The sequence below is a fragment of the Chrysemys picta genome, chromosome 2 (genome assembly GCF_011386835.1).
Source record: "Chrysemys picta bellii isolate R12L10 chromosome 2, ASM1138683v2, whole genome shotgun sequence".
Classification (NCBI taxonomy): domain Eukaryota; kingdom Metazoa; phylum Chordata; order Testudines; family Emydidae; genus Chrysemys; species Chrysemys picta.
The window spans coordinates 274,826,527-274,854,446 of record NC_088792.1 but is presented as its reverse complement, the minus strand read 5'-3'; the positions used below and the strand labels follow the sequence as shown (position 1 = coordinate 274,854,446).

The 27,920-nt window shown below is 41.3% G+C and overlaps 1 protein-coding gene across 1 annotated transcript in view; it reads right to left on the bottom strand.

Moving 5' to 3' along the window:
* The window catches only part of TG (thyroglobulin), a 202,401-nt gene that overhangs the window by 128,913 nt on the left and 45,568 nt on the right, over positions 1 to 27,920 (bottom strand). Inside the window, exons 20-26 of the mRNA XM_042860977.2 lie at positions 25,647 to 25,871; positions 16,518 to 16,667; positions 14,486 to 14,656; positions 9,047 to 9,169; positions 7,283 to 7,398; positions 5,653 to 5,761; positions 3,186 to 3,383 (exon numbers count right to left, since the gene is read on the bottom strand). Of these exons, the coding sequence (XP_042716911.2) occupies positions 3,186 to 3,383; positions 5,653 to 5,761; positions 7,283 to 7,398; positions 9,047 to 9,169; positions 14,486 to 14,656; positions 16,518 to 16,667; positions 25,647 to 25,871 (1,092 nt within the window). The remainder of the gene's footprint in view (positions 1 to 3,185; positions 3,384 to 5,652; positions 5,762 to 7,282; positions 7,399 to 9,046; positions 9,170 to 14,485; positions 14,657 to 16,517; positions 16,668 to 25,646; positions 25,872 to 27,920) is intronic.

The window sequence follows — 27,920 nt, the reverse complement described above, 5'->3', positions numbered from 1 at the left end:
GTCAACTTAGGTGTAAATCTTCCCAAAAGTTATACCATGAGTCAGTGGCATGGCCAGGTGTAGAATCCAGGCATTCTGTCTCCCGATCTACTTCTATAATATCTAGACTCATTGCATTCTTGGTTTGTGGCTGCTGTCATGGCTCAGACATAAAGGTATTCTATGTGTACTTAAAATGTCCTTTAATAATTCATTCTTTAAGTAAAAGTAAGTATTTCTTTTTAATATATGGAGATATACCTATCTCATAGAACTGGAAGGGACCCTGAAAGGTCACTGAGTCCAGCCCCCTGCCTTCACTAGCAGGACCAAGTTCTGATTTTGCCCCAGATCTCTAGGTGGCCCCCTCAAGGATTGAACTCACAACCCTGGGTTTAGCAGGCCAATGCACAAACCACTGAGCTATCCCTCCCCCCTTTTCCTACTGGCAGTGAATGCTATAAAATTTTTAACCAAAAATACCAGTCAGATCCATGCATTTTGAGGCATTATTGACCCAAACATGCTATCACAGGTAACCAGACAGCTTCATAATGTGCAAAAACAACAAGGAGTCCTTGTGGCACCTTAGAGACTAACACATTTATTTGGGCAGAAGCTTTCATGGGATATAACCCACGAAAGCTTATGCCTAAATAAATTTGTTAGTCTCTAAGATGCCACAAGGACTCCTCTTTGTTTGTACTAATACAGACTAACGCGGCTACCACTCTGAAACCGGTCTTCATAACGTGCAGTCATTTCATAATCTCGTCTACAGATTCAGATAGCAAGACCTTAAACACATAAAAGGGAGGCCAGCTCATTCTGACAATGAATGCATGTGAAGTGTACAAACCTATAATGGGTTGCTTTTTGTTTTGAATTGTCCTTACCGGAAATATGATGGGCCTGATTCACTACTGCATTACTCCAGTTTTGTGCTGATGTAAATCCAATGGCTTCACTGGAGTTATATTGGATTACACATTAATTAATCAGGTCTGCTGTGCTGCCACTTTGTTGAATGACTCATGACTTATACAGTAACATCGTTCTGTGGTCTGCACCATTAGCTCTCATTTTACAGTGACATGAGCCAAAAAACTAAGCGATGAAATATATCATGAAGTTCAACATAGGAAGTAGGAATGAAAAACAAATATTGGGGTATCAATCCCGAAAGAGCAGACATATACTTACTGTACCAGATCATAAATAAAATTGCAAGTATATTAAAAATGATTTAGAAACATCAAAGGTTGTTCATCTTGGCATTTTGCACAAAAAATACACCCAAAATCTGCCAACAAAATCAACCTTGGTAAACACACTCTGTTGGATTTTCATTAATAACTTGGACTTTGTGTACAATATACAAAATCTATTTCCAAGAATTAAAGTTCCAGAAACATGGTAGCTAAAATGCTAGCCAAGATTCCTTTAAAAACTGACTTTCTTTCACATATTTATTGTTTCATGGGACACTAACATTTTTTCCATATTTATGACACGAAGGAAAATTTATATCCAAAGCCATTGATTTGCAAAGCACTGAATTGTCACATGGTATAAATAAATCCTGTGCTCTGAATAATGCAGATGTTCTGGGGGGAAAAACAGTATTCGCCCATCTAATCAAAGACTGTATTATAATGCACAAGGGGCAAAGTCACGATTGCATGAACAACCCTAGTTCTGGCATTTTCTAATGTTTAAGTGCTGCAGTCTCAGGCTCCGATCTTGGAAAATCAGGCCCTTACACGTGTATTTAATTTTATACCTATGAACATTCCCATTGAACTCAATGGTACTATCCATGTGCTTAAAGTTAAGTATACATATCATCCTTTGCAGAATTGATACCTTAATAATGTTTTGTTAATGCAGCTTTTTGTATCTATTGCATTACAAAAGTGCATGATTCTTTAGCAATGTTCAAGACATGTTGTCCCTGTCCCAGTGAGCAAATCCCATTCATAGCACTTTCAACCATGAGCAGTCCCATTGTCAAGTACGATCAACTGCTTGGAAATACAAGAAAGAATTGAACAATTCTTGCAGAACCAATAATGTAAAATCAAATGCCTCAGAGAGGCCCTGATTCAGCACAGCTCTTGAGCACATGCTTAACTTAATTAAGTCAATGGGATTTAAATGTGGGTTTATAGTTAAGCACATGCTTAAGTGCTGGTGCTAAATGGGCCAGATCGAATACCACCATTTACATCAAAAGATATGACTTCTCGGACCATATCCCAGTATCCAAGCCAGAATGCACTATATTAGCGAGCAACAGCTACAGAAATGTACGTTGAGTAATGAATATCATCATGACAGGTAAGCATAGCCCTTAGAGATGATACAGCAGAAGATAAGACCATAAATCTGATTGATTGACAGAGAATCAATGATCTTGCCAAAATATTTGGGATCAGTCTTGAAGTCAGTGAGATGCACTGCACAGGATGATACATGTTTGCAGTACTGTGCCCACACGTAGTTTAGTGTGGGGGTGCTGGATTGAGTTAGTGGCCTGTGACATACAGGAGGTCAAACTAGGTGACCTGATGGCCTTAAAGTCTGTTATTCTAACTTTTGGAAGGACTGAAGGGGATATGGATGAGGCAAGGGAGAGAATGCATGAGAGGAGAGAAGGGACAAGACTGCCCTGACAAAGGTAATAGCCTTTGCACATGAGTTGGGGTTTGCACTCCATCCGCCTCACTGCATTCTAGTTTGACTCCAGTGATTATGAAGTATCTGGGAAACTATAACCTGATATAAAAAGTCTGGTTGAACAGCTCCTTTTCCTGCTCATAGAAAAAGGTAATCGGTTTATATTTTAAAGATTTCATATTATATTTTAATTCCCCCATCAACAAACAAGTCCCCACTTCTGGCAAACTTGCTGACAAGCCTCATTATTGCAGTATATGCCATTTAAAAGATGTATACAGATACAGAAAGGGGCTTACTACCATAGGCATCCAGTGTTTAGACATTCTGCCTGCCCACATAATGGAGTGAGATTCACCCATGGACAAAGATCTATGTGCCACTTAAGTCTCAATTAAGGATTTAAGTTGCACATAGGCAGAGCACTGGCCCTCTGCACAGGCATAAATTGCACCCAGTGGTTTGCTTTTGTTAAGTTTCCCATTGTATGGGATAGCATTTTGCCTTTGCAGTTTGAACATGATTACCTCCATCAAGTACAACCTGGCTGAGGATAAAACCATCACAGCAAGGATCCTGGCTGCAAGCCTGACGGCAGAAGAGATGAACGTCTGTCAAAGATATGCCAGCTGCCGAGAGAACCACTGAGTTGTACACGCCAGAAAGCACATTCTGAAAATCCGTCAGCTCAAAGGTCTTGAGACCAGATATGGTGAATTCTTGTCCTGAACAGAACAGGAAGAAAAAGAAATGTGTGTTCCAGCAAGTGTAGGAGGCAAAGCAATAGCTGCAGAATATCTCCAGACCGGAGCTGGCTGAATGTTTTACAATAAAAACCCAACATAGCAAAATCTTTCTGGCCTTTAAGTTTCATTACAAATCTGAAACTCATGCTAAGTTCAACAACAGGTTTACATATCCAGGCTATTACGATCTTTCTCAAATCTCAGATAGTCTAAAACACCAAGATACAAGGCAGAAGTCTCTGCCCAGGTTCAAGTGGGACTTGACTTAATTTTGAGCAAATCTGAGCTCAGTTTATGGTTTCTGACAGAAATCAAATGAAGCCAGTGAAAGGAGAAGTTTTGGACCCATGCCTAGTAGAACTTTGCCACTTGGGATGGTTTGTTTTGAGCTTTGGAGTTTGTGCAAGGAGCGTGAACCCAAATGAACAAAAAACGCATAGGACAGATGATATTGTGTGGTTGAAGGTACCATATACCATGAGTAAATCCTATTGAAGTAAATGAGATTACCTGGGGAGCAAGGTATTTCTCAGTGTAAGATTATCACAATTTGTGTCGAAATGAGCCAAGATAGCCAAATAATGCAGTTCTACAACAGACACAATGAAGCAACACATCAAATACAACGTGTTTTTGCCAAGGAATTCCTTTTTGTGAAAAATCTGTATTTCCACTCCAAGCAGATTCCACAGTTCCTTCTGATGAGACATTAAGGTAGACAGGTTTGAATAGGGGTGCTTAAATTGCATCCACAAGATTGTGTGTGCGCTCTCTGTACACAGAATTGGATATTTTTATGCAAGAGGTACAGGTGCAATTTTTTGTGGGATTAATTTAGATGTTCATGTCTGACATTAAAGATTGACTCAAATTGTAAAGGAAAAGGCATCAAAGGTGCCCTATAAAATGTGTTTTTGTTAGGTTTGGGGTTTGTTTTTGTTTGGTTGGTTTGGTTGGGTTTATTTTGTTAAAATAATTAACTTTGTGCTGTCTTGACCTGAGAATTTAGGAAATACAGACACCCCCCGACTTACGCAATCGTTCCATTCTGGAAAGCCTTGCATAACTCGAATTTTGCGTAAGTCGGAAACGTATACCTGTACGTTATGCAAAAATTTCCGCAAATTGAAAATCCTATTTCTGGCTTATGGAACTTTTTCCGTAAATGCAACTTTGCGTAAGTCTGGTCTTGCGTCTGTAATATAATTAAAATAATCAACCTAGAAACTTTCAGATATAATCACCTTCAGTCACACTTTCAACAGAACATTCGCTGATCCTGAGATACGAAATGATGCACTACATAACAGTCATTCTGCATGCCCACATGTTGCTATGATTTTCAGCCAATGGAATTGATCATTCTTATAACACTTTGTAGTTGCTTAAAAAGGTGAACAATGTTGAGTTTTAGGCCCCAATATTGTGATATTATAAAAATGGTTTTGCTAAATCTAATCTGACTAGAAATATTTTGGGGATATTATTGACATTTTGATGACTTTTAAAAAATTTGAACATTCCCCTGAATGGTTTGTGTTAATACAGCACCTAGCACAATGGGGTTCTGATCTAGGATGAGCTGCTACATTAATACTCATTAATAATAGTTTAAAAACTGACAGTCTAATATTACTGCCCAAGCCAAGAGAAATGCCAAATTTACAGAGCATAAATGGTGAAAAGCAAATTCCATTTTAATGATCTAAGGTTTTATCAAGGGGTAAAAATTAGGACAAGATTTTAATTTTGTATATGATTCTTTATAATATTTTGTCGGATTTCTGTAATTAATAAAAGGACAGAAAACCTAGGCTAAATAAAAACTCCCCATCATACAGAAACACAGAAGTAAGAGAATAGGCCAAGAATGATCAATGCCTTTTTACTCTTCTCATCTGTCCCTGCCTGCTCACCCTCCACCCTCAGCCCCACATTACAGTTACAAGGAACTAATGGTGTGGGACATACCCATCTGATCCTAAACTCCTGCTCAGCACCCCAGAGGATGGTTAAAAAACCACTCATGCTCCCTATACATAAATCACACTGCAAGAAAATCAATCTTAATAGAATCAAAAAACCTTTAACTGTTAGTTCTAGAAGACTGACAGAGGCTGTCGTGCTGCTATTCAGTGCCTGACCCCGCAAAGACTCATGTCCTCATGGAGTCCGTGCCTAACTGTTGGCAGGATCCGTTTTTCACTTTTCTAGACAACTGAACTATCAGTGGAGGTTCAGTACCTACCTTTTTTGAGATACACAGTCACTTCATCCTTCTCTTGGTTCCTCACTTTAAGCAGGCAGCTAAGATTAGCAATGCTAGTGGCAGCAGAATTTCCCATAACACCTTTCATCTGAGACAAACAGAGACACTATAAAGGTGCTTTAATTCATAGCAGGGAAAATACAGTCTATTCACGCTTATGAGGATGATGAATTAGTATATACTGTTCACAGTTGCCACAACTCCCTGGGGCCGTCTAGTTCTGCTGTTTGATCATAATTCCATCAGATCAGGGCATGATTCTTTGATGCTACTCCACCGTATTAACAACGGTGGCATAGTTTCGTAAACAATGAGTTGCCAAAAGAAAGTGGCAAAATGCCATCTAGCTCAAGACCCTGGAGTGGAGGAATGGACAAAGATCTGACAACTGACACGATTATCTGTTTCACTGTTAGCATAGCCTAGATCAGGGGTAGGCAACCTATGGCACGTGTGCCAAAGGTGGCACACAAGCTGATTTTCAGTGGCACTCACACTGCCTGGGTCCTGGCCACCGGACTGGGGTGGGGGGGTGGGGGGGAAGAGAGGCTCTGCATTTTAATTTAATTTTAAATGAAGCTTCTTAAACATTTTAAAAACCTTATTTACTTTACATACTACAATAGTTTAGTATCAGAGGGGTAGCCGTGCTAGTCTTAGCCGTGTTAGTGAATACCCACTTCGTCAGACGCATGTCTGACGAAGTGGGTATTCACCCACGAAAGCTTATGCTCCCATACGTCTGTTAGTCTATAAGGTGCCACAGGGCTCTTTGTCGCTTTTCACAATAGTTTAGTTATATATTATAGACTTATAGAAAGAGACCTTCTAAAAACGTTAATATGTATTACTGGCACGCGAAACCTTAAATTAGAGTGAATAAATAAAGACTCGGCACACCACTTCTGAAAGGTTGCTGACCCCTGGTCTAGATCTTTGAAGAATGGGAGTTTGTGAATGGTGATTTGGTTGGAGTTGTAGCAGATCAGCACAGGGGAGGCAAACATCTTCTAGGAAAGACCAATATAGGCGGCAGTCCCAGCAAATTTAGGATTAGCTTTCTTATTTCACATGCCATGAGGGCAGGCAGTGCTGGGGATTTGGAACCTGGATTGCTGTGTTTTATTCCTGACTCTTCCACTGACACACTGTGACACTCTGGACATGTTAATTCATCTCACTGTCTGTCTTACTGTTACTCTAATGCAATACGGGGGGGATGCTATTCACGGCAGGGATGCAGGAATTAGAGAGCACTATGCCATGTCCAAAATGTTCAAAAGTGACTAATGATTTTGGGTACCTCCATTTTAGGGTGCTCAAATCAATACTCCTTAAAGGGGCCTGATTTCTAGTGGGTGTTTGTCCAGCACTTTCTAAAAATCAAGCCTCTTTAAGGTGTCACAACTAAATACAGAGGCACTCAAAAATCACTTTTGGAAAACCTTCAGTCTCATTTCTTTGCTAACCCACCAGCACTTCACCATTACCATATTAGAACACAATGTCTAAACAGTCAGGAAACTCCCTGGCATTCTGACAATGGGTTCTCATACTGGCTCTCAGGTATTGTCTGTGCTACGCGTTTTAAAGAAGTGTCATTGTTTACCAGTCCAGAAGTGGTACAGTTGAAGTTGGTTTCAGCAGCACTGTACAGTTCACACAACACCTCAGAACCCAGAGCAGATACTATGACAAATCCACATGACTCATCCGTCTCACAGTCTGAAAGCATGAAAGAAATGTAAAGGTTCACCATTTCGTTTACACAACACCACGTTTCCAGCTGGCTGATAGCTGTGTCTTCTGTATACACATGGACTCCTCCTACTGGATTTGAACCATAGCCCTCAGCCATATTACAAATTGCACCAATTTAACTAAAACAGGTTTTGAAATCAGTTTATACCAATTTAACTAAACTACTGCAAAACCCTGTTTGGACACTCTTAAATCACTTTAAACTTAGCTTATATCGAGTTAGCTTCATTGGGTCAGGAAGCTCCTTGAGCTAAATTGACATAAGCCAAGTACAAATTGATTTAAGTCTCCACACAGGTTTTGCAGCAGTTCAGCTAAATCGGTTTAAAATCACACCTTTAGTTAAACTAGTGCAATTTGTAAAAGAAACAGGAATTTCCAGACTGGATCAGACCCCCATGTCTACCTAGTCCAGTAGTCCGTCTCCGACAGTGGCCGGTTCCAGCTGCTGCAGAGGAAGATGCAAGAAACCCAGCAGTAGGCAGATATGGGATAACTTGCTCCAGCCTCCCAGGGATACAGACAGGTTTTAGTTACTCATGACTGAGCTGGAGGACAAACTATCTTGATTAAGACTAGGTATATGATGTAATGAACATGGCTTGTAAGAGTACTGCGGCCTTTGCTCAAGAAACCAAAGCTAGTCAAAGGATTCCTGGCCAACTATTTCGCTATTGAATTTAGCCCCTTTTTCTTTCTCCACTTATTGCCTGCCAAGAGACTTGTGCAAGACTGTTACTGGAAGTTGTTCAATGAACATTTTGTGCATAGTGTGTGGCAGCCGTGAATGGTTTGGCACAAATATTTTTTCAGTAGTCAGAATTCCCTATCCGAGCTGTGTGACTAGTCTCACCACACTTTCTGGGGCTGAAACACATGCCAAGTGTCTTTAGACCAGGGTCCTTTTTGCTGCTCAGCCACCACCCACCTCCCTTTCTTTGCCTCTCCTCCTCACTGCTGCTCCTGCTGATGTGGTATTCACTTTCCTGCGTGATTTTAAAACACTCTCCTATCTCTTTCTTCCTTTTAACTCCCTCACTTCCAAACATAAAAGGGCCTGATCCAAAGGCCATTAAAATCAATGTAAAGATTCCCAGTTGGTTTCAATGGGCTTTGAATTAGCCCCAAAGTCAGTACACATGAGGTGGCCAAAGGACTACTCACAGTGCAAACACAGGTGATCGTGCATGAATATTAAAACTCACAATGTCTCTGTGAGGTAAACAAGGACTGTTTTTCCCTATTTTATAGGTACTTTACAGAGCCAATGTACAGAGAGGTGAGTGGTCTGATTTTCAGGAGTACTGAAAACCCATAGTGTCCAACCATAGTCAACAGGAATGATGGGTGTTTAGCATTTCTGAAAGTCAGACCATTGATGGCTTGTCCAAGGCCACATGGTAACTGAAAGCACATTCACAGACAGAGAAGTCCTCTCTGATATGTGAGGAAGATCACCAAACACTGTAATCCTCTCACAGTGAATTTGCTGCTGAACTGCAAGGCAGACAATGCTAGGCTAAGGTAGAACAGTAAATTCAGTGCTTGAAGGCTGTCTTCTTTGGTGACCTCTACCGTAAACCACACAGATTTGCTGAGAGCTCTCCTTTACCTGAAATGCACTGCAAGAGCGCACTCTGAGGGTCTCCTTGGATGGTTTCCGAGTGAAGGATCCTAGCATCTTCTGCACTGTAGATCAGTTTGGATTCAGGAACTCTTTCAAATTTTCTGAGCACTAAAAGGCAGACAGCATGGTCAAGTCTCCTGCATGTTATTTCAATTGCTCCTCAGTTTCCAGAGAAACTCAACACAGACTTTACTTAAAAAAAAAGAAAACTCAAGGTATGTAGGGGGAAGGATTCATTAGTTAAATGAACAAATAACATTAGTTTTCTGTGAAACAATCACAATTTTTTTTTTAAAATGTCTGAAACAAACTATTGCAGAACTCTCCTGTGAGGTATTAGATGCTCAGGACCAGGTCTCCATTTGGAGCAGAATGTAGTGTAGTACGAGGCCATAAATGGACAAGAAAGGTGACTTCTTGCTTTTCAATCTTCATGTTTACGCAAACTGTGAGCGCTATTTGGGGATGAGCATTCATTTTACTGTTGGGCTGAGTAAAGAAAAGGGAGCCAAGGAGTTAAAGGATAAGGTTATTAATCTGACACATTGTGTGTAGGGAGGATCTGCAGCCACCCAACGTAAATGTGACCACTTTCACTGGTTGAGACAAACCTCAAACATACAGAGAAGAATGTAGCTTCCTTTGAGCGTAAGCTATTTGGGGTAAGGAGTGTGTCTCACCACACACAGTGTCTAGCACCACGGGGTCTCAATCTGATTTGGAGCCTCTAGGAGTTACTGGAATATAATTAATAATAAGAATTAATTTAAATCTTGTTACAACTCTCTTTGTCTCCTTGGCATGTAAGCTTAGTTTCCTTTACAGATCAGTTAGTAAGGTCAAAGGGAGTTTAACTGAGTCCAAGTTAATTTAATGTGAGATTAATTTACAATATTGTGTGTGTGTCATATCTGAATGTTGTCCTTAGCATGCAACGGGGCCCATCAGAGAACCAGGCACCTTCCCTGTTGTTATTCTCTGAAGTTAAAGAATATATCGAAAGAGAGCTACATAAAAACGGCCATACTGGGTCAGACCGAAGGTCCATCTAGCCCAATATCCTGTCTTCCACCAGTGGCCAATGCCTGGTGCTTCAGGGGGAATGAACAGAACAGGAAACCATCAAGTGATCCATCCCCTGTTGCCCATTCCCAGCTTCTGGCAAACAGAGGCTAGGCACACCATCCCTGTGCATCCTGGCAAATAGCTATTGATGGACCTATCCAGGTGCCTCCAGGAGAGAGATGTGCTTGCACTGTAAATCAGTGATTGCAGTCTAGAGCAGTGCCAGTTAATCACTTTTCATAGCCAGAAATTCACTTTTGAATTGTTTTAAAGGGGGGAAAAAGAAAGCCCTGGATAGCATCCCTCCAAAGCTGGTAGTTTTTAGTTCATCAAAGCCAGATTTATTCCCATGTAGATGGAAAAGTGAGAAATAAATGCTTCCTTTCTTTTCCTCCACCTGAACATGACCCTAAAATAAAACCTGATTGTTATATTTGTCCTTGAGAGGAGGAAAGGAAAACAAGACAATTTAATTAGTCATGCTGGACATATAACAACTCCAAATAATACAATCTTGTCATGGAAACAGAGTCCAAATCATTTTGCTGCACAAAGCCATTTTGCTAAAGCAAATATCCCAGAAATGGTCTCCAGTACAATAGCAAGTTCTGAAGCAACGGAAAACTGAATGTGGAAATCTGTGTGGAATATCCTGACTTTCTTTGGTCGTTAGCAAAGATTCTATTACAATACAGGAATACTAGCTAAATGGAGAGAGTGATGTTAGAAGAAAAGTCATCAGCAGATTGGTAAAACCCTTGGATGGGGTGGATTGAAAAGTGCTGTTACTGATGTTTTTACTCATTTCTTGTGATGCAATGACATGAAACACAAAGGCAATGGAGCAAATTCTGCTCTCAGACACACCAATATAAATCTGAACTAAGTCCACTCCACTAAGGATTACAGAGTTACTACAGATTTACCTTAGCGTCACTAAGAGCAGAAATTGGACCAACACGCAAAGATTTGGAGAGAGCAGAAACTTCTCCTCTTGGTCTCTCCGGGAGTTCAGGGGATGAACTGAACCAGCAGCATCACCCAGTTGGCCTGACCACCCCCTCTCCTTGGCCGACCACCAACTGAGGGGAGGTTTCAGACTGATTGTCAATAGAGCCTCCCCTGGGTCTAACACAGCCAAAGCGACCAGGCGTCCTGGGCTGGACTCAACCCCTAGAGCTCTGCGCATGGAGTAGCTGCAAACTCAGCTCCCATTCCCTTGCACACCAGAGTGGAATAGCAAAGAAGAGATATTACACCAGGATCCAAGAGCAGAGCTTTTGCCCAGAGACGTCTGGATAAACCACAGAATAAAAGCAGAGGATCAATTTTTAAAACAATCATTTGTCCTCTTAAAGCGAAACAGCCAGCGCTAATTGACAACAAATGTTTGTTGTTGTCAAAGCTGAGTCAACAGGTGCTTTTGATAAAACCGTCATTTTCTGCTTGGAAAGAACAAAGGAGTAAGCCAAAAATGTAACATAAAAAAAATCCTGCACTTTAACTAGGTTGGGAAGAGGGTTGAAAGACAGGGGATTGGGGTGGGTAAGATGGGGGGGAGAAAAGTTTTCCTTCTTAAAGCACAACGCCAAAAACATTCCATGCAGAACAGTTAATTCCTTCTATTCAAATGCACAGTCCTTATGTCTGGTTTAAAAACAAAACAAAAAAATCTCAAACAGATTTCAATTTTCAGGAAAAAGTCAAAAATAAACTTTTTTTTAGAATTTTTTTTGAAAATGTTCATTAAGATTTTTCATTTTTGGAAGATAATGTTTGAGGTTTTTTTAATGACTTTTTCCTTGGGGAGGGAACTTCCCATTTTCTTTAAAAACAAAAAAAATTCCATAGGAAAAGGAAGAGGGTAAAAAAAAAATTTAGGGGGTAGTGGGACAAAAAACCTAGACACGATTTTTTTTTTTATTAAATATTTTGTTTCATGAAAAAATTTGAAATAAAAAATGTTGAAAGCTGAAAATTTGATGTTTTTTTTTCCAAAAATATATTTTCTGTCAAAAAACCCTGCATAATAAAAAATGTTCAACCAGCCCTAATGTTAATGAGTTTGCTATTGGTTGTTCATCACTGGAGGGATGAAAATAGAACTCACAGCTGTGTGTCATAGGCCCTGTTCTGATAACTGTTCATGAAGATTCTTTAGCTCAAATGATAGGGGTCTGTACTCTTGGCGGAGGAAGATGTAGATTCTATCCGCGCTGTTGCTATACAATTCTGAGTGTCCCTGGTTTGCAACATAGTGACAGTGAGGACACCCTGGGTGGGCCCCAATTTTGTTATAATTTATCACTTTCTATTTTAAGAAGGAGATTTTTTTCCCCCCAGAGGAAAGATAGCTTAGAAAGAGAGAAGAGCTATTGGGTCAATCTTATCCACCCCTTTCCATTATCAATCTCCTCTCAAAGTAGGATCAGCCACCCCAGATTACACTGTTATATCCCATTCTACAATATAGTTAATGGAGCTGGTCAAGATGGAAAAAGTAAAAGCACCCACATTTTCGATTAAAAAAAAAAATCAGAATTTTTTGAAATGCAAAATATTGTTTAATTTTTTTTTAAATCAACAAGTTCTAGAGTGGCTCAGAAATCAGGGGAATTTTGTGAAAATTCCATGACATTTTTCCTAAATTTTAAAGTTTTGAGGCGTCATTTTGAAATTTGAAAAAAATTAGACATCTCTCCTAGCTGATAATGTGTAAGGCTAGGACGCATATCAGCTACTGGCCTCTAAGGGATGGAATCAGAACTGCTTAAGCAGCAGTGATTTTATCACGGTCTAGGTGTGGGAGGGTATTTCTACATCACAAAGAAAAACCTGCAGCACCGAGTCTGAGCCCAGGTCAGTTGACTTAGGCTTGCAGGGCTTGGGCTGCAGGGCTGAAAATAGCGCCACCCCTTCCCACCCCCTCCCCTGAGCCTGCCATGCCCTTGCTCCTCCCACTCCCTACACAGAGCCTCCTGCACACCATGAAACAGCTGATTGGGAGGTGCGGGGAGGACGGGTGAGGCGCTGATCGGCGGGGCTGCCGGTGAGCAGGAGGCGCTGGGAGCGGGGTGGGGGAGCTGCTGATGTATTACTGTGGCTCTTTGGTAATATACATTGGTAAATTCTGGCTTCTTCTCAGACTCAGGTTGGCCACCCCTGGTCTAGATAATACTTAGTCCTGCCAGGAGTGCAGGCGACTGGACTAGATGACCTCTCGAGGTCCCTTCCAGTCCTATGTTTCTATGATTCTATGAAATTCTTCTGTCAATTCCTTCACTACTGAAAATCTTCATTTCATACATCTTTCATTCAACACACACCAAAAACGTATTACCAAATTACTGGTAGAAGACAATACCATGCCATCACTTTTTAAGTAGTGATCCTCATTAATTGCACCGTTGATGGCATGAGAAAGCCCAGAGTTACAGAATTATAGGCTGAACTGATCACTTTGGTTGAGGGGAAAATACAAGCTTTCTGGCTGAGGAACATGACTGCAAATGACCACAAACAAGTTTTGGGTTGTGTAATGGATTATTTCCTGTAGTTATTAACATCTCTTTATATACAGTATGATTAGCGTGTTGAAATGCTGCTTTTCCCTACCCTGTCTCTGAACTTTTAATGGATTGTCTCCTAGCCTTAACTTAGTGACACTCCGTTTTATTTCATTTTATGTTTGAGATTCCTGTTCCACTGCTCTGGATGCTGGATACAATCTAGTCTGTGGCCGTAGCTTAGTATCTTGGCAATAAAGCAACATTTAGAAATAACTTTTTAAAAATATCACTTAAAAATCTAATTATTAATCATTAAGGGACAGAGTAAAATAACCTTACTCATGCTGGAGTCCAGGCCCCTGACTTACCTGGGATCACCCATGGAGTAAGGCACTACACAACATGAGCAAGGGTACCAAAATCTAATAATAAACAGCGACAATGTGTTCATTTGTCTAACACTACAGAGCAGGTCTTATGAGAGCAACCATGAGTGCTGTTTCCATTAGGAAATCCTTCGCTCTGCCCTGGTCCTGTTATGTTATACTATAATGACTCCACCAGACAGAGAGCAAGAAATGATCAGACAAACAATTTGTCAATTATCCAAGGGTACCTATGAACATACTTCACCCCCTTCCCTTTCAAAAATAATGTTTTCTCCAGTCTAGTAAATAAACCCACCAGCAAGGAGAAGGGCAGGCATGTGGGATGTGGAGGAGACCAGACTTATAGTTGAGTGAATTCCCATAACCTTTCAGACTCAGCTGTCCTTAGAAACCAGAATTTTGTTAAGGAGAAGTTACTTGCATAGGATCAAAGTGAGCGCAATTATTTTTCTGATACCTACCGAGGCACTGGGAATCTGTCAATGGGTGGTCTGTTTCAGTCCAGTCCAGTGTCATTCCAAGACTATCAGCACAGAAGGATTTCTTGGTGATGGGATCAGCCTGGGAAGGTCTATACTGCCCATCTTCACTGCACTGTAAACCCTGCCTATTTCTCTGACAATCCGTGATACCTGTCACATGAAAGAGAAGAGTTGGATCATTATGTATCTTGCATTCAGTGTATGAGTAGGAAAAAGGTATTCTAGAAGAAATGGATGCTTTACTGCCTGAAGGAGAGGGCTCTCGCATGTCAGTTACAGTGAGCATTTCACAGCTGCCGTTCCATCACTTTACATTATTTTTATTGTTATTTGCATTGTGGTAGAGCCTAAGAGCTCTAGTCATGGACCATGTACAAACACAGAACAAAAACACAGTCCCTGCCACAGAGAGCTTACGGTGGGCCTATGGGTCGCTTAGGAGCCTACAGCACAGGCAAGTTCTTCAGAGAAGGAAGCATGTGCAGTGCCAACTACAATGGGAAGCTGAAATATCAAGAACAATAATAAGGAGTCACAAGCTCTCACCAAACCAATTTGCTTCTGTTATTTTTTTTATTCCCCTGTTCTTGGAGAACCAAGTCCTCCCAGATACTCCTAAATTATAAAGAGCTTTGCTTTATATTTGAAGATGCTTTTCTCAGTGCTAACTGGAGCTTTTCAGGATTCAGAAGTGATCAAAGGTCTCCTCCACTGCACAAAGGAACAAATCCGTAATGGCAGTCAGGATTCCACTCTTCTCCCCGTACCCAGCCCAGCAAATCCTCAGCACTTTTTTTTTTTAAGAGACAGCACTCTACCAACAGCAAGCTAGAGGAGAAAGGGGAATAAATCCAAAGGCTTAAAATTTATCCCTATACAAAGGGCCAGCACTAGGCCAATGTGCTGCTGAATCCCACCTCCTACTTCAGAAAATGACTTAAGTGGGATTTAAGCAGTGCATACGCTTTGCTCTGGTCCACTGCGCTAGGAGGAAATTCACCTACAGAGGCAGGCCCATATATTTAAGAGTATGTTTTTTTTATTAATTATTATTATTATTTATTATTATTCAAAAATTGGTATAGCCCAATTAGCTAAGAGTATCAAAGAAATCCAGTAGCTTTTTAAAACGAGAAAGCAGTGTGCATTGATGTCTGAGATTGCAACTCACTTTTTCATTTATCATAAGCTGGCTAATGGTTGGATAAAGGGGTCATGCTTTAAGTGACAATAATCCCCAAGGAATGCATTGACTAAACCCCCCAGTTCATACACCCATAGAAAGTAATCTGTATTGAGAGAGAAGTTTGCCCAAAGGGCCAGTCTACATTAACATCAGTCTCCTCACATGTGTTTTGGGGAGTAACGCAGAAGGTGATACTAATGGAAAAAGGTATAAATGAGAAATATGCCCCCTTCCTTATCAATCCCAAAGAGCTACCTATATGAATAAAACCATGGGAGAAAATTCACCCTGGCATAACTCTTTGACTTCAATGGAGGTTCAAAACCAAACAGATACCAGCCAAAATGCAAGACGGTCACTCCTTCAACAATTCAACCCAAATACCTTCCCCCACATTATCAACATACTTCTGCTCTCTACTTCCTCTCTTTTCTATGCAAGGGCTAATACTGAAAACAAACTGAGGGATTTAATCTGTGCATTCCTTTAGGCATCATTGCCTTTATTTTCATAGGTCTGTGGGCCAACAGACGCAATTCAGGTTGATTTTACTAGTATACAAATTAGTAAGTATGTTGATACCTGCCTTATGAGCACAAGTTGTGCTACAGAAGGGCACAGTTATCAAGGCAAGGTTTTAGTTAGGTCCTTAGAAATTTCAGTGAGGTGAGCTGAGGTAGGTGAGGTAATATCTTTTATTAGAGTAACTGCTGCTGGTGAGAGAGAGTAAGCCCAGCCCTGAAGAAGAGCTCTGTGAAAGATCAAAAGCTCTCACCAAGTAGATACTGAATGACATTCTTCCACAATGATAATCAGGGCACTTACAGTGATCAGCAATGAAAGCTCCAACGGAGATGGTAGTTTTTCCCACAGGACACCTGATGCAGGAGGAGCTTCCTGTCTGAAATTGATAGAACCCAGGAGGACATGGAATGCATTCGTCATTCTGAAAGTAGCTGCCTGAAGGACAAACAACTACAGAGGAAAAAACATTATTAGTTCTATGGAATTCAACTGAAACTTTACCATTTCAGACATCCATACCCATAGGTTCATAAGCAGAACACAGCTGCAGTAGACTTACCCTTGACTTCAATGGGTTTTGGAGCAAGACCTTGATGAGCACATGTGCACCTTAGGAGGGTTTACCAACATTGCCCCACTTAAAATGTTCACCTAAAGCCTCCAGTGACTAGAATCCAGGGAATCTAGACCAGGGTCCTAATTCAGATGTGTGATAAATTCAGGACAGACAGCTGCAAGGAGGGGGTAAAAAACAGTCCCAGAAGGTTAAAGGCCCTCCTCCCTATCAACTGAGGAGGGGTGACTACAGGTCAGTCAGGTTCACCTGAGAAGAGGATTACCTGAGGTCAATTAGGACCAGCTGGGAGGGAGTTTCCTGAGGTCAATTAGGATCAGCTGATTCCAACTAAGGGCTGCCTGAGACCTTTTTAAACCCTCCCCTGTTGAGAGAGAGGGAGGGAGAGAAGGAGTCATGCTGCCAGTAGGTGAGGAGCAGCAAGACAGCGAGACTCACCAGGAGGGGAGGCTGCACTCCCTCTCATAAGGGAGAAAAAACAAGCCCAAAAGACTGGCAGAGAGAAGGAACGGACTGCCCCTGTGCAGCCAAGAGGGACTGTTTTACCCAAGCCCATTTCGCCAAGGCTAAAAACAGCTGAGGCTGGTGAGGCCGAGAAGGTGCCTTGCAACAGATGGGTCTAAAAGAAGACCCTCAAACCAGAGCACATCAAACTCTGATGGACCTGACTCCAAGTGGGAATGTTGAGGATCGGGTCCATCTGTGATAAGATACAACTGTGGGGGCAGATTACAAAATGCAACAAAGGCTTTAGACAATAATAGGAAAATTCACATTAACGGAAACTCTGAAAAACTCAGGGAAAAGCCACCATATGGTAATGCTTTCATTAAAAAATTCTGGTAATGAAATTGTTGGTAGGTAGTTCCAAGCAGGAAAGAAATTGTTGGATTAAAGACAACTAACTTATTGTATACACGACAACCACAACACAAAGATTTTCTCCCCATAGGGAGGAAAATACCTTTCTGAGTTCAGCATTTCAGAACAAACCAAGAGCAAGTTTTCCAGCTGACAGTCTGCATGTTAAGCAGATGACTAATTGTCTTCTGGGCAATCATGTAATACCATCCTTCCTTTCAGATCACTCGGATTAGTATCACCACCACAGACACATTTACCAGACAGTATGTTTACTTGCTATTTCACAGCTGCTTTCCAGATATAGATTTCCTTCAAAAACCTTCACATGTATATTTTGGGACAATGATATGGTGCAAAATTTCACTTCTGTTCTTGCCCAGCGTGTTCACAGCAATTTAAACCTGTACCAAAGAGTAACTCTAGTAGAACATTGGCCATTACCACTATAGTCCACAGGGTGGATGTGCTGTATTTGCGTTTAATCAGCCAACATGCTGCCTTGTGAATTAACTAATTTACTGAACTACCTCAGTGACAAATCAGAATGACAGATAGCCTAATAACAACCATCTTCCTTCATTCCTCTTCACATTTGTCATGTTCCAGTAGGAGAGTCTGGGATATCATGGGACTGGAGGATTCATTTCAATGGGCTCCAAAGCAGGCAAACCAGGCACAACACATCAAAAATCAATTAAGGAAGTACAAAATCCTGGAAGAGACAGGACACTCATCTCTCACGTATGTTCAGAACACCAGCCTATTTGTTCCATTTGTTAAAGAGGTTTTCCAATGTATGCAGAAGGGATCATACAAATAAAAAAGAACCTCAAGGGAAGAAACTTTTTTTATTTTATTTTATTATTTTTACTTACAGATGAAATAAAGAATCTACAAGCCACTGGTGGGGGGTGGGGAGGGGGAAGGGCAGAATGCCGAGGATGATGGAGAGATGAGTTAAAGCATTTAAAATTTTAAAAGGAGAAAAACTTTTCAGAACTTTCTCCTCTGTTTCTTGTTGTAGAACCACAGAGTGGAAGTGGCATATGCCTGATATCATATGTATGTAAACAGGCAGAGTAGATTTATGTCTGGTTTATACTCTTACTTAATAGAAGCAAAAAGTGAACAGCAAGGAAAAAAGATGAAAGGATAAAGCAAAAATAGAGCTGTCGAGCCTGGATGTCTTTCTAAAAGATATGCCCGAGTTCAACCACAAATTATGCTCAATGAAGCGATTACTGGGTGGAGTTCTATGGCCTGTGTTATTCAGATCAAACTAGATAATCATAATAGTCTCTTTCTAGCTTAAAATCTATACATGTTAACCAGGCTGGAAATGAGAGGAGAGCCTGAATGAAACCCCAGATCTAAACTACAGCTCTTAATCTTTATACCCCTAAAATGGAAGAAACCAAAACCTTGGATCCAACACTTCCATATATGAGTTTGAAACTTGGTGCTGTTCTATCTAGATTGAGGCTCTCATGAGCAGGGGGCGCTGAATTCTCAACAGCAGGACCCAGACGATAAAGCACCTCACAGGAGAAGAACAAAGTGAGGCCAAGCCTGGCTGTACGTGCAAGAATCACCTCGTTTGTAAGATCTTCCCCCAGGAATAGCATTTATTCTGCCCCAGGACCAGGCCACAGTGGAATGATTGCAGGGGAGTGGAAGGAAGCACCACAAGAGAAGGGCAGAGGGGAAAAATGGGAACAGAAGGAGTAAAAGAGGGAACTTAGTTCCTTTAGAATATGCTAAATGCTTCTTCTAATTGTTTGGTGCTTAGACCTCATGGCGATAGGCACCTCAGAGATACCCCAAAGTCTGGGGATACCAGTGTTTGGGTAGAGTCTATCACAGAGAAAGGTTTGAGCTGCTAATTCAGTTGTAAACCTAGCAGCTTTTTGATTCATACTGATCTCTGTTTGAAACAATTTTAATACAAGTTACAGAGGGGGGAGGGATCGCTCAATGGTTTGAGCATTGGCCTGCTAAACCCAGGGTTGTGAGTTCAATCCTTGAGGGAGCAATTTAGGGATCTGGGGCAAAATCAGTCCTGCTAGTGAAGGCAGGGGACTGGATTCAATGACCTTTCAGGGTCCCTTCCAGTTCTATGAGATAGGATAAGTATATCTCCATATATAAAATTCTAAATGGAAAAGGGAACTAGTATGAATTCATATCACCACCAAACTACAAGAGTGACTGATGAACAGGTGTCATGAAAGGCCTCAGATTGTCCTCCTGAAGTGAAAAGCTTTTCCAAGCTCACAAAGCCACTAGCTGGCTGTACATATTTAAAATTATTTTTCCACTAACACCTTAGGCAATCATGAGATTTCTGTTGCCACATTCATCAAGGTTCAATTATGAACAACCGATCACCTCAAACTGACATATCCATAAAATACTCTATAGATTAGGATTAGTCAATGTAATGATAATGCAGATAAGAGTAAACTAAGACATGGCAAACATGAACAAAGAAACATCCATTTCCAGCCAGGAAAACATGTTCCTATATGCCTCCAATACAAGCAAACCTGAAGCAACAAATTCATGGAATCCAAGGTCAGAAGGGACTATTGTGATTACCCAGTCTGACCTTCTGAATAACTCACCTTAGAATTTCCCCAAATTAATCCCTAGACATGCCTTTTAGAAAAAGATCCAATCTTGATTTTAAAATGGTCACAATGGAGAATCCACCATGATGCTTGTTCCAATGGTTATTTACTCACACCATGAAAAATTTACTTATATCCAGTCTGAATTTGTCCAGCTTCAACTTCTAGCCATTGTATCATTTATACCTTTCTCTGCTAGACTGAAGATCCTATTATCAAATATTTGTTCCCCATCTAGATACTTATAGACTGTAATCAGGTCACCTCTTAACCTTTTCTTTGTTAAGATAAATAGATTGAACTCTTTGAGTCTACCATTATAAGGCATGTTTTCTAATTCTTTAATCAATCATTCTTGTGGCTCATTTTCTGAACTCTCTCCAATTTAACAACATCCTTCTTGAATTGTGGGCACCAGAACTGGACACAGTATTCCAGCAGTGGTCACACTAGTGCCAAATATAGAGCCAAAATAATCTCCCTACTCCCACTTGAGATTCCTGTGTTTATGCACTCCTGGCACGCAATAGCTCTTTTGGCTACAGCGTCACACTTGGACCTTATGTTCAGCTGTTCACCATCACCCCCAAATCTTCAGAGTCTGCTTCCCAGGATACAGTCCCCTATCCTGTAAGTATGGCCTACATTCTTTGTCTAGATGACAGGAAGGAAAATGTAATGGAGATGAAAAGGAAGATTAATGCACAGTGCATGTCTCAGAAGGAATACACTGAGCACAACAAATTCCTGAGACCACCAGAATGGCTCACTGCCATCAAGAGCTATCCAAACTGCCCTGTAGCAAGGGAAAAATGTCATGGAACAAGAGAAATAAAACAACTAATTAAATAAATAAGCTCAGGATCTGAGAAAATATTTTGTAGCTCAACAACCAACTGGACCAGGAAAGAGAGAAAAGAGAAAGGAAAATGGCTTTCACTGCTAATTATATTTAGCATGTAAAGGTAAATCTATTGAGGTCCTGATTGAAGAATCGGTCTCAGATGGAGTTTTTTCCATCTTCACTGCACTTCACAAAGACTCCTAAGTAATAAGTTACTAATATTATTATCATCCCCATTTACGTATGGGGAAACTAAGCCAGAGAGGATAAATGACTTGCCATAGGGCACTCATGTGATGCTTAATAGTTAGTAACCATAAACAACATATAATAGCAGAACCAGGTTAAGAACTCAGGAGTTCCTACCTGCTAAATTCTGTGTTTAGAGACTCCTAGGCCATGACCTACTGGCCTCACTAAGTAATGCACAGCTGCATTTCTAGACTAAGAACTAGAAAATGAAATCCCTATAAAAGCTGGACTATGAAGCATTTTGCTCCACTCAACAGTTCTTTCAAAAGCCCATTAAAACATTCTTTTACAAAGGCAGTTGATAGAATCAGCGCAATACAAAACAGGAGCCATCAAAATTAATTGTACTCTTAATGCTACAGCTAACGCATATTCCTGATCTTCACTTTCTGTAGTATTTATACATGATAGGTATAAAAAGGTCCACTCCATTTAAAAGTCCTCTTGCTCTGTGCACTGCATTCCATTAAATTCAATGGCAAAAAATTACCTTAAGGCTAAGTTAAGGTTGCTTGGTGTTCTGTCGGTCCCTTGCAGAATGTTGAGCTGAGCAAAACTCAGACGTCTGAAACCCAGGAAATGCACAGTCCAGGCTGTCCAAATATTATGATTACGTTCCCCCAGAATAAAATTGATGTCCATGACTAAAAAATTGTAGCAACTTCCGTCCAGGTTGGGCTTGTGATTAACTTTTCTTTAGTTATGTTAACTGAAGGGTGAGTTTACAGCCATCAGCTTCAATGAAGTTTGTGATTCATCCAGGCATGAGTGCCTCTCAGCTTAACAGTGCATTGCAGAAGAAGGAAACCATTTTGTGGGGGCCTATAACTCAAGAACCTCATTTGACTCAAGTCAAATGAGCCCAAATATGGATCACTAATGCTAGCCCATGCCTCAATGAGGCACACCAAATTTCAAAGGAACCTGAGCTACCCTTCAGCTTCTAGAGCATTTACAAAAGTCAAACATTAAGGCAAGAATGGATACTCTTCCCATTTTTCTCTATCGGCACATGTGAACTGTAAAAAAATTACATTTTCTTCAATATAGTTCTCAAATTTCAGTCCCCCAATGTTTTAGAGGGTGCCATGGCACTACCTTGGGTAAAACTCAACAGATTGAGAGCATTTTGACCCACATCACATGAATAGTTGGATCTAGTTCTCTGTGAAAAAAAACAAAACAAAAAACAACCCACCTAGAATTTATTTTGAAAAAGGGTTATTTTTCAGGGCTTATATCTCTGCACTCTGTAGCTCAAATGACCCCAAATTTGTCAATAACCCTACCCTGCCCCTTCCTGTGGCACACCAAATTTCAAAGGAATCCAACTAATAATGTCAATTTTAGAGGCGTTAGAAAAGTTAACCTTTAAACAGAAGTCATGATACAACCTCAACTTTAATGGCACTGCCATGCCACTATAAAAACAACCAGTTCCTTTATCACTACAGCAATACATCTTAATAGCTAGATTGCTGGAGGAATCCAGTTTAGATCAACAGTTACTGAAAGTTGTTAACATATGATGAATGCTCAGGGGGAACTAAACTGGTGCTTTCAAGTCCATTTCCCATCCACGTTTGCACCATTGCTGCCTGTGACTACACTACAGGTTTTATTAGCCTGTACATAGGTGAAGAAATGTTCTGCTGACTCTCCCTGCTAAGCAGACCAGGTGGGTTTCATTGGCTCTCATCAGGAACATTTGTAAAAGGGGAAATGGGGGGAGGGCTTGTGAGGAGAATCCCTAACAGACAGACAGATTAGGAAGGCACTAGATCTAAACATTGTCCCACATCAGAGCTTTTTTTTTTAAATTGAAAATAACAGTGAGCTTTTGGACAATACCATTTTACATGGTATATCTGCATATCTGAGTGTGTATGAATGGCATGGGATTTCCCTCCAGAAACTGGTGTAGCATAGGCTGTCTCCACTGCATTTTTTACCTTGAGTTAATTGACTGGCAATTAATTTGAGGACGTTAACATGTTGAGCCTAGCGTAAACTATTGACATTTGTAGCCTAGAACAAATGATTGGGAAGTGTCCACGCTAGCCTTGAAGGCCTTGTCTTCACTAAGAAAAAAAGGTATGTTTTTTCACATGTGGTAAGTATCATAAGGTACAATTCTAGTGAAGACAAGGCTGTTTGCAGTTTTAACATAAGTTAACAGGTTGAGGTGAACCCTAGGCTTCCCCATAGACTTTAGGTGACCATATGTTAGCTGACATGAGTTAGGAACACGTTTTCTCCTAGTGAAGACATATTGGTACAAAAACTGTGTGTTTAACTACTTTAGTTAGGGGTGTGATTTTTTTTTAATCAAAATAGTCATACTGGTATAACCCCTAAGGTAGATGCAGTAACATCAGGATAGCTTATTTCTCTTCCCATACACGAATAGGTACAACAGCACCTTTATACCAGTAGAACTACAGCCACCATAAGAGGGGTTGTATTGCTTTAATATCCTGCGATAGTGAAAGCATTACAACTTTATAGTGTAGGCCAGATACCAGTGCTTTCAACCCAGAACCTTTCGCCAGCACTAACATTCATAAAACTTTTAAAACAACAGAGAAAAAGAAATGTTTTGCCAGTATTCCCACTGACAGCAAGGTAGGAGCTTCACTCCTTATCATCTGGCAACGCCCTGTTACTTATTTTTATTGTTTGTTTGTTTTTTCCTCCTCTTTAAGATATAAAAAGCATCAAAGGGCTGCAGCACGTTCAGAACTTTAAACATAAAAACTCCAGCTCATGTTTCCAGGCCAGCTACTTAGTTGGCATCGTAAGGCATTCGATTTTGTTTTTTAATAAAGAACATTAAACAGAACAATATGGGACTGAAACGAACTAAAGATGTCAGTATTATCTGGTGTGGGAAAGCCAGGGCATCACAGTTTTTATTCTCGGCTCTCGGACAGAACAGTGACCTCCCATCAGGCTGCAGGGAAAGCAAACAAAGGGTGTCTGGGGTTTGACAAAGGATTGTGGCAGAATGGCAGATGTGCTCCTTCTGGGTGAAATTCAACTCTTTGCACCACCCACAGCCCCCAAAACAGAGTTTGGGTGGGAGTTAAGCAGTGCATAGGCCTGGGCTGGTTCTCTGTACTGGGGTGTATTTCACCCTGTTTATACCAGTCAGATTGTTTGACCAGAGTGACATCAAGCAGCTTTCGGTGTTTTTGTTGCCCCTGTAATATGCCGACCGTAGGGGAATTCTCCCAATGAAAACAGGGCCCTGTGTGCTTTTTCTGGCAGGTTGTCTCCATATGAATTTATTCATTGTCGGGGACTTTAAATGGACACGGTTTTCAAAAAATAGCAAGATAATGCTGAAGTTTGCCACACCATACACAAAGAGTATTTGCGTCAGGAGATTGGCCAACCCCCTCTCCTGCTCCTGCACCAGAGGAATTCCTGCTCTTACCCTGTAGTTCTGAAGAAATCCTGTACAGCTGGGAGCTGTGGGGCCTGGGGAAGTTGGGGCTCAATGGGCCATTGAGAGTGGAGAGGGGTTGGAGTTTCTGGAGGGCTGGAGCATGCAGGAATATTGGGGGAAATTGACAGAAGGAGCTAAGTCACTAAGGGAAGGGGATCTAGGGGGAACGTGAGTCAGTGTCCAGTGAAGAAGGAGATACAGAAACCTAACAGCAGGGGAATAAGGGGGCAGAGCTGCAATCAGGTTGTGTGTTGGCTGGAGCTGAGAGAACTTCCATCTGAGTCTTGTACTGGCTCGTCCAGCTCCTGGGACTTTGCCCAGGGATACAAGATCCCAGGACTGCTGGCACCTCTGCAGCTGCTCAGTGAGCTGGATTCTATTCTGGTTCATGCATCGCCACCAGACGTTTTAGCAGAGTCTTTATTACTAGTGGTGGTGCACAAGCCAGAAAGAGCCTCCCCTGACTTTCAGATTCCAGGCTGAACTTCCAAAAACATGATCGTCTTATTTATAAACTGAGCATATTTCAGATGAAGTCTGAGGGTCAGACACAGAATCTAATGCTGCCCTTTGAAGAGATTCACTTTTCAGAGTGTAACTGAACTTTAAGGATAGCAAGAGTAGCACAGGAGTGGCTCCTTCCTCAGCGAGGGCCTTGCATTCATGTTGGTGCTTCACACATCCCACCCATGGGTAGAGACTGACACCTGAGAAGTGTGCCAATGAAAGTTTCTTGTTAATGTTCCAACTGTAACTTTGCACTGACTCACAGTAACCACAGCAACAAAGGAGGGAAAGTCAAAAGGAAACATACCACATCCTTGGGAATTTGGGATCGCCCTCCCAAGAGATGAACTTCTTCGAAATCCGCTCCTGCATCCGAGCTGAACACTGGGAGATAGGTCAAAATCTTCATCTCGGGGGAAACGAATGGACGTATCTGCTGGGAACTGTTTGGAGTCCAAGTGCAACACAAAGCCACCACTTTCAATCAGTGCTACAAAGCGTCCAATGAGATTCTCCCCAACAATTGCTTTTTCTAAAGGAAAAAGAAATAGAGCAGCACACTTATGATACTGGATCTAGCTGGAAAAAAATAATATCAGGCCGATAAGCTTTAAACAAAAGGTACAGATAGATTTGGATTCTCCAGATGCTTAAGGGAACAGCTGACGTGTAGACGTCTGTATAATGCTTCCACAATGGGACCCCAGCCTGTTTGAGAGCATTTGGTGCTATTTAATACAAAAAATAACCAGTCATTAATAACACCCCTAGGTAATTGGCATTTCAGATAAACAAAATTCAATTTTTAGTCTTGTATCCGATTTGGGACACAGAACCCAGTTCAGGATAACATGAATTTCAGAGAGTTGAGGTTTCGATAATCAGATTTAACCTGTACACATTGTTTCAGTGGACACTGCTTTCTCTTTCTTAGAATCATAAAGTCATAGGGTTTGATGCCAGAAGGGACCACCAGATCATCTAGACTGACCTCCTGTATATCACAGGTCACCTCCACCACCCAGCACTTGCACACTAAACCCAACAACCAAACTTCGATCAAAGTATTACAGCCCACAGGAGACTAAGCTATTATGTGCCAGAGGCAGAGAATAGGAGGGACCAAGATGTATCAATGCTCAAGGCTCCTGCAGTGTCAGGGAACTGATTAAGAGAGATATACCCAGATAACCCTGGCAAGTGATCCACACCCACATGCTGCAGAGGAAAATGAAACCCCCCAAGGTCCCTGCCAGTCTGACCTGGGGGAACATTCCTTCCTGATCCCACATATGGTGACCAATTAGAACCTGAGCACGTGAACAAGAACCAGCCAGCCAAGAACCTGAGACAGAGAATGCTTGGTGAGACTTCAGAGTGCTGGCCCACCCCAGCTAATGACCCATCTCTGGCCATGGCCATCCCTGATGCTTCAGAGGAAGGAGATTAAAAAGAAGCCCAGATTACACTCGGCGGGGGTGGAGAGTGGAAAATCACTTCCTAACCTTTAACAGTGTAGCAACCAGCCTCTACTGCCCTGTGGCACCAGCATTGGATACTCACCTGTGCAGAGATGACCAAGCCCCTCTTCCCTGTAGCTCAGGATAAAGAGGAATTGGAGACTTGCCTTCCAGGGGAATGTGAGTATCTTTCCCTTTCCTTTATTCTGTGACCAAACAACCTGGCTATCCTATTGCTTCTGTAAGGACAGACTCCTACACTAAGTATGTGTGGATTCCTTGGTTTGGCTGGGCCAGGAGAGAGACAGAGACAGCAGGGCTCTTGGAGGAGATTTTGTTTGCTAACCCTTGCTCAGAAGCTTTATGGCTTCATTTGAAATGTTCATGGATTTTGTTGCTATGAATTTGCAAGTTGAGAGCTTCCAAATGGCCTCCGAATAGCCATAACTGATGCCCAGCGTGATAATACATCAAACAGGAAGCATCCCAGGTGTACATTTTGTACTGTCCTTGGGTTCTCCTGAATGGAATGACAGCTTCCAGACTGTGAATGCTGGGTTTTCAAAGAGGGCATGTTATGTGCGTAAACAGAGAGCTAGGTATGCGAAAGGGTGCCTCCTACGGTAAAATTATTTTCAGCAGAGCAGCCGACTCAAATCAATCATTGTACTTCTGCACTCTTCTGGGTCTAGTTTCCTGACTATGTGCTGTAACCTAGGAGTATCTGTCCAGCTGAACTAAGTGGGGAAATTTCACAACTAGGTGCAGGCAGCTAATGACGCAACTCTGTACAGCTGGCTGCACTGAATAGACTGTAGTGTTATTATGCTTATTCTGCAAGAACACTCTTAACCTGCAGCACACAAACTAAATCAAGCAAAAACAAGAACACAGATACAGCGACTCCAGGAGGAATATGCCATAAAGAAAGAAAAGGCCAAAAAGAGTGTTTGGAAAGACAAACAAGACTTTATATACAAAACGGCAAAAGATGCACAGATCACCGTAGCACAAAATGACATGAAGACACTCTGCAACATCACTAGACAGTTGTCAAGAAGAAAAACAATACCAACCAACCAATTCAAGGCAATAAGGGCAACTTAAAAACAAAGTCATCA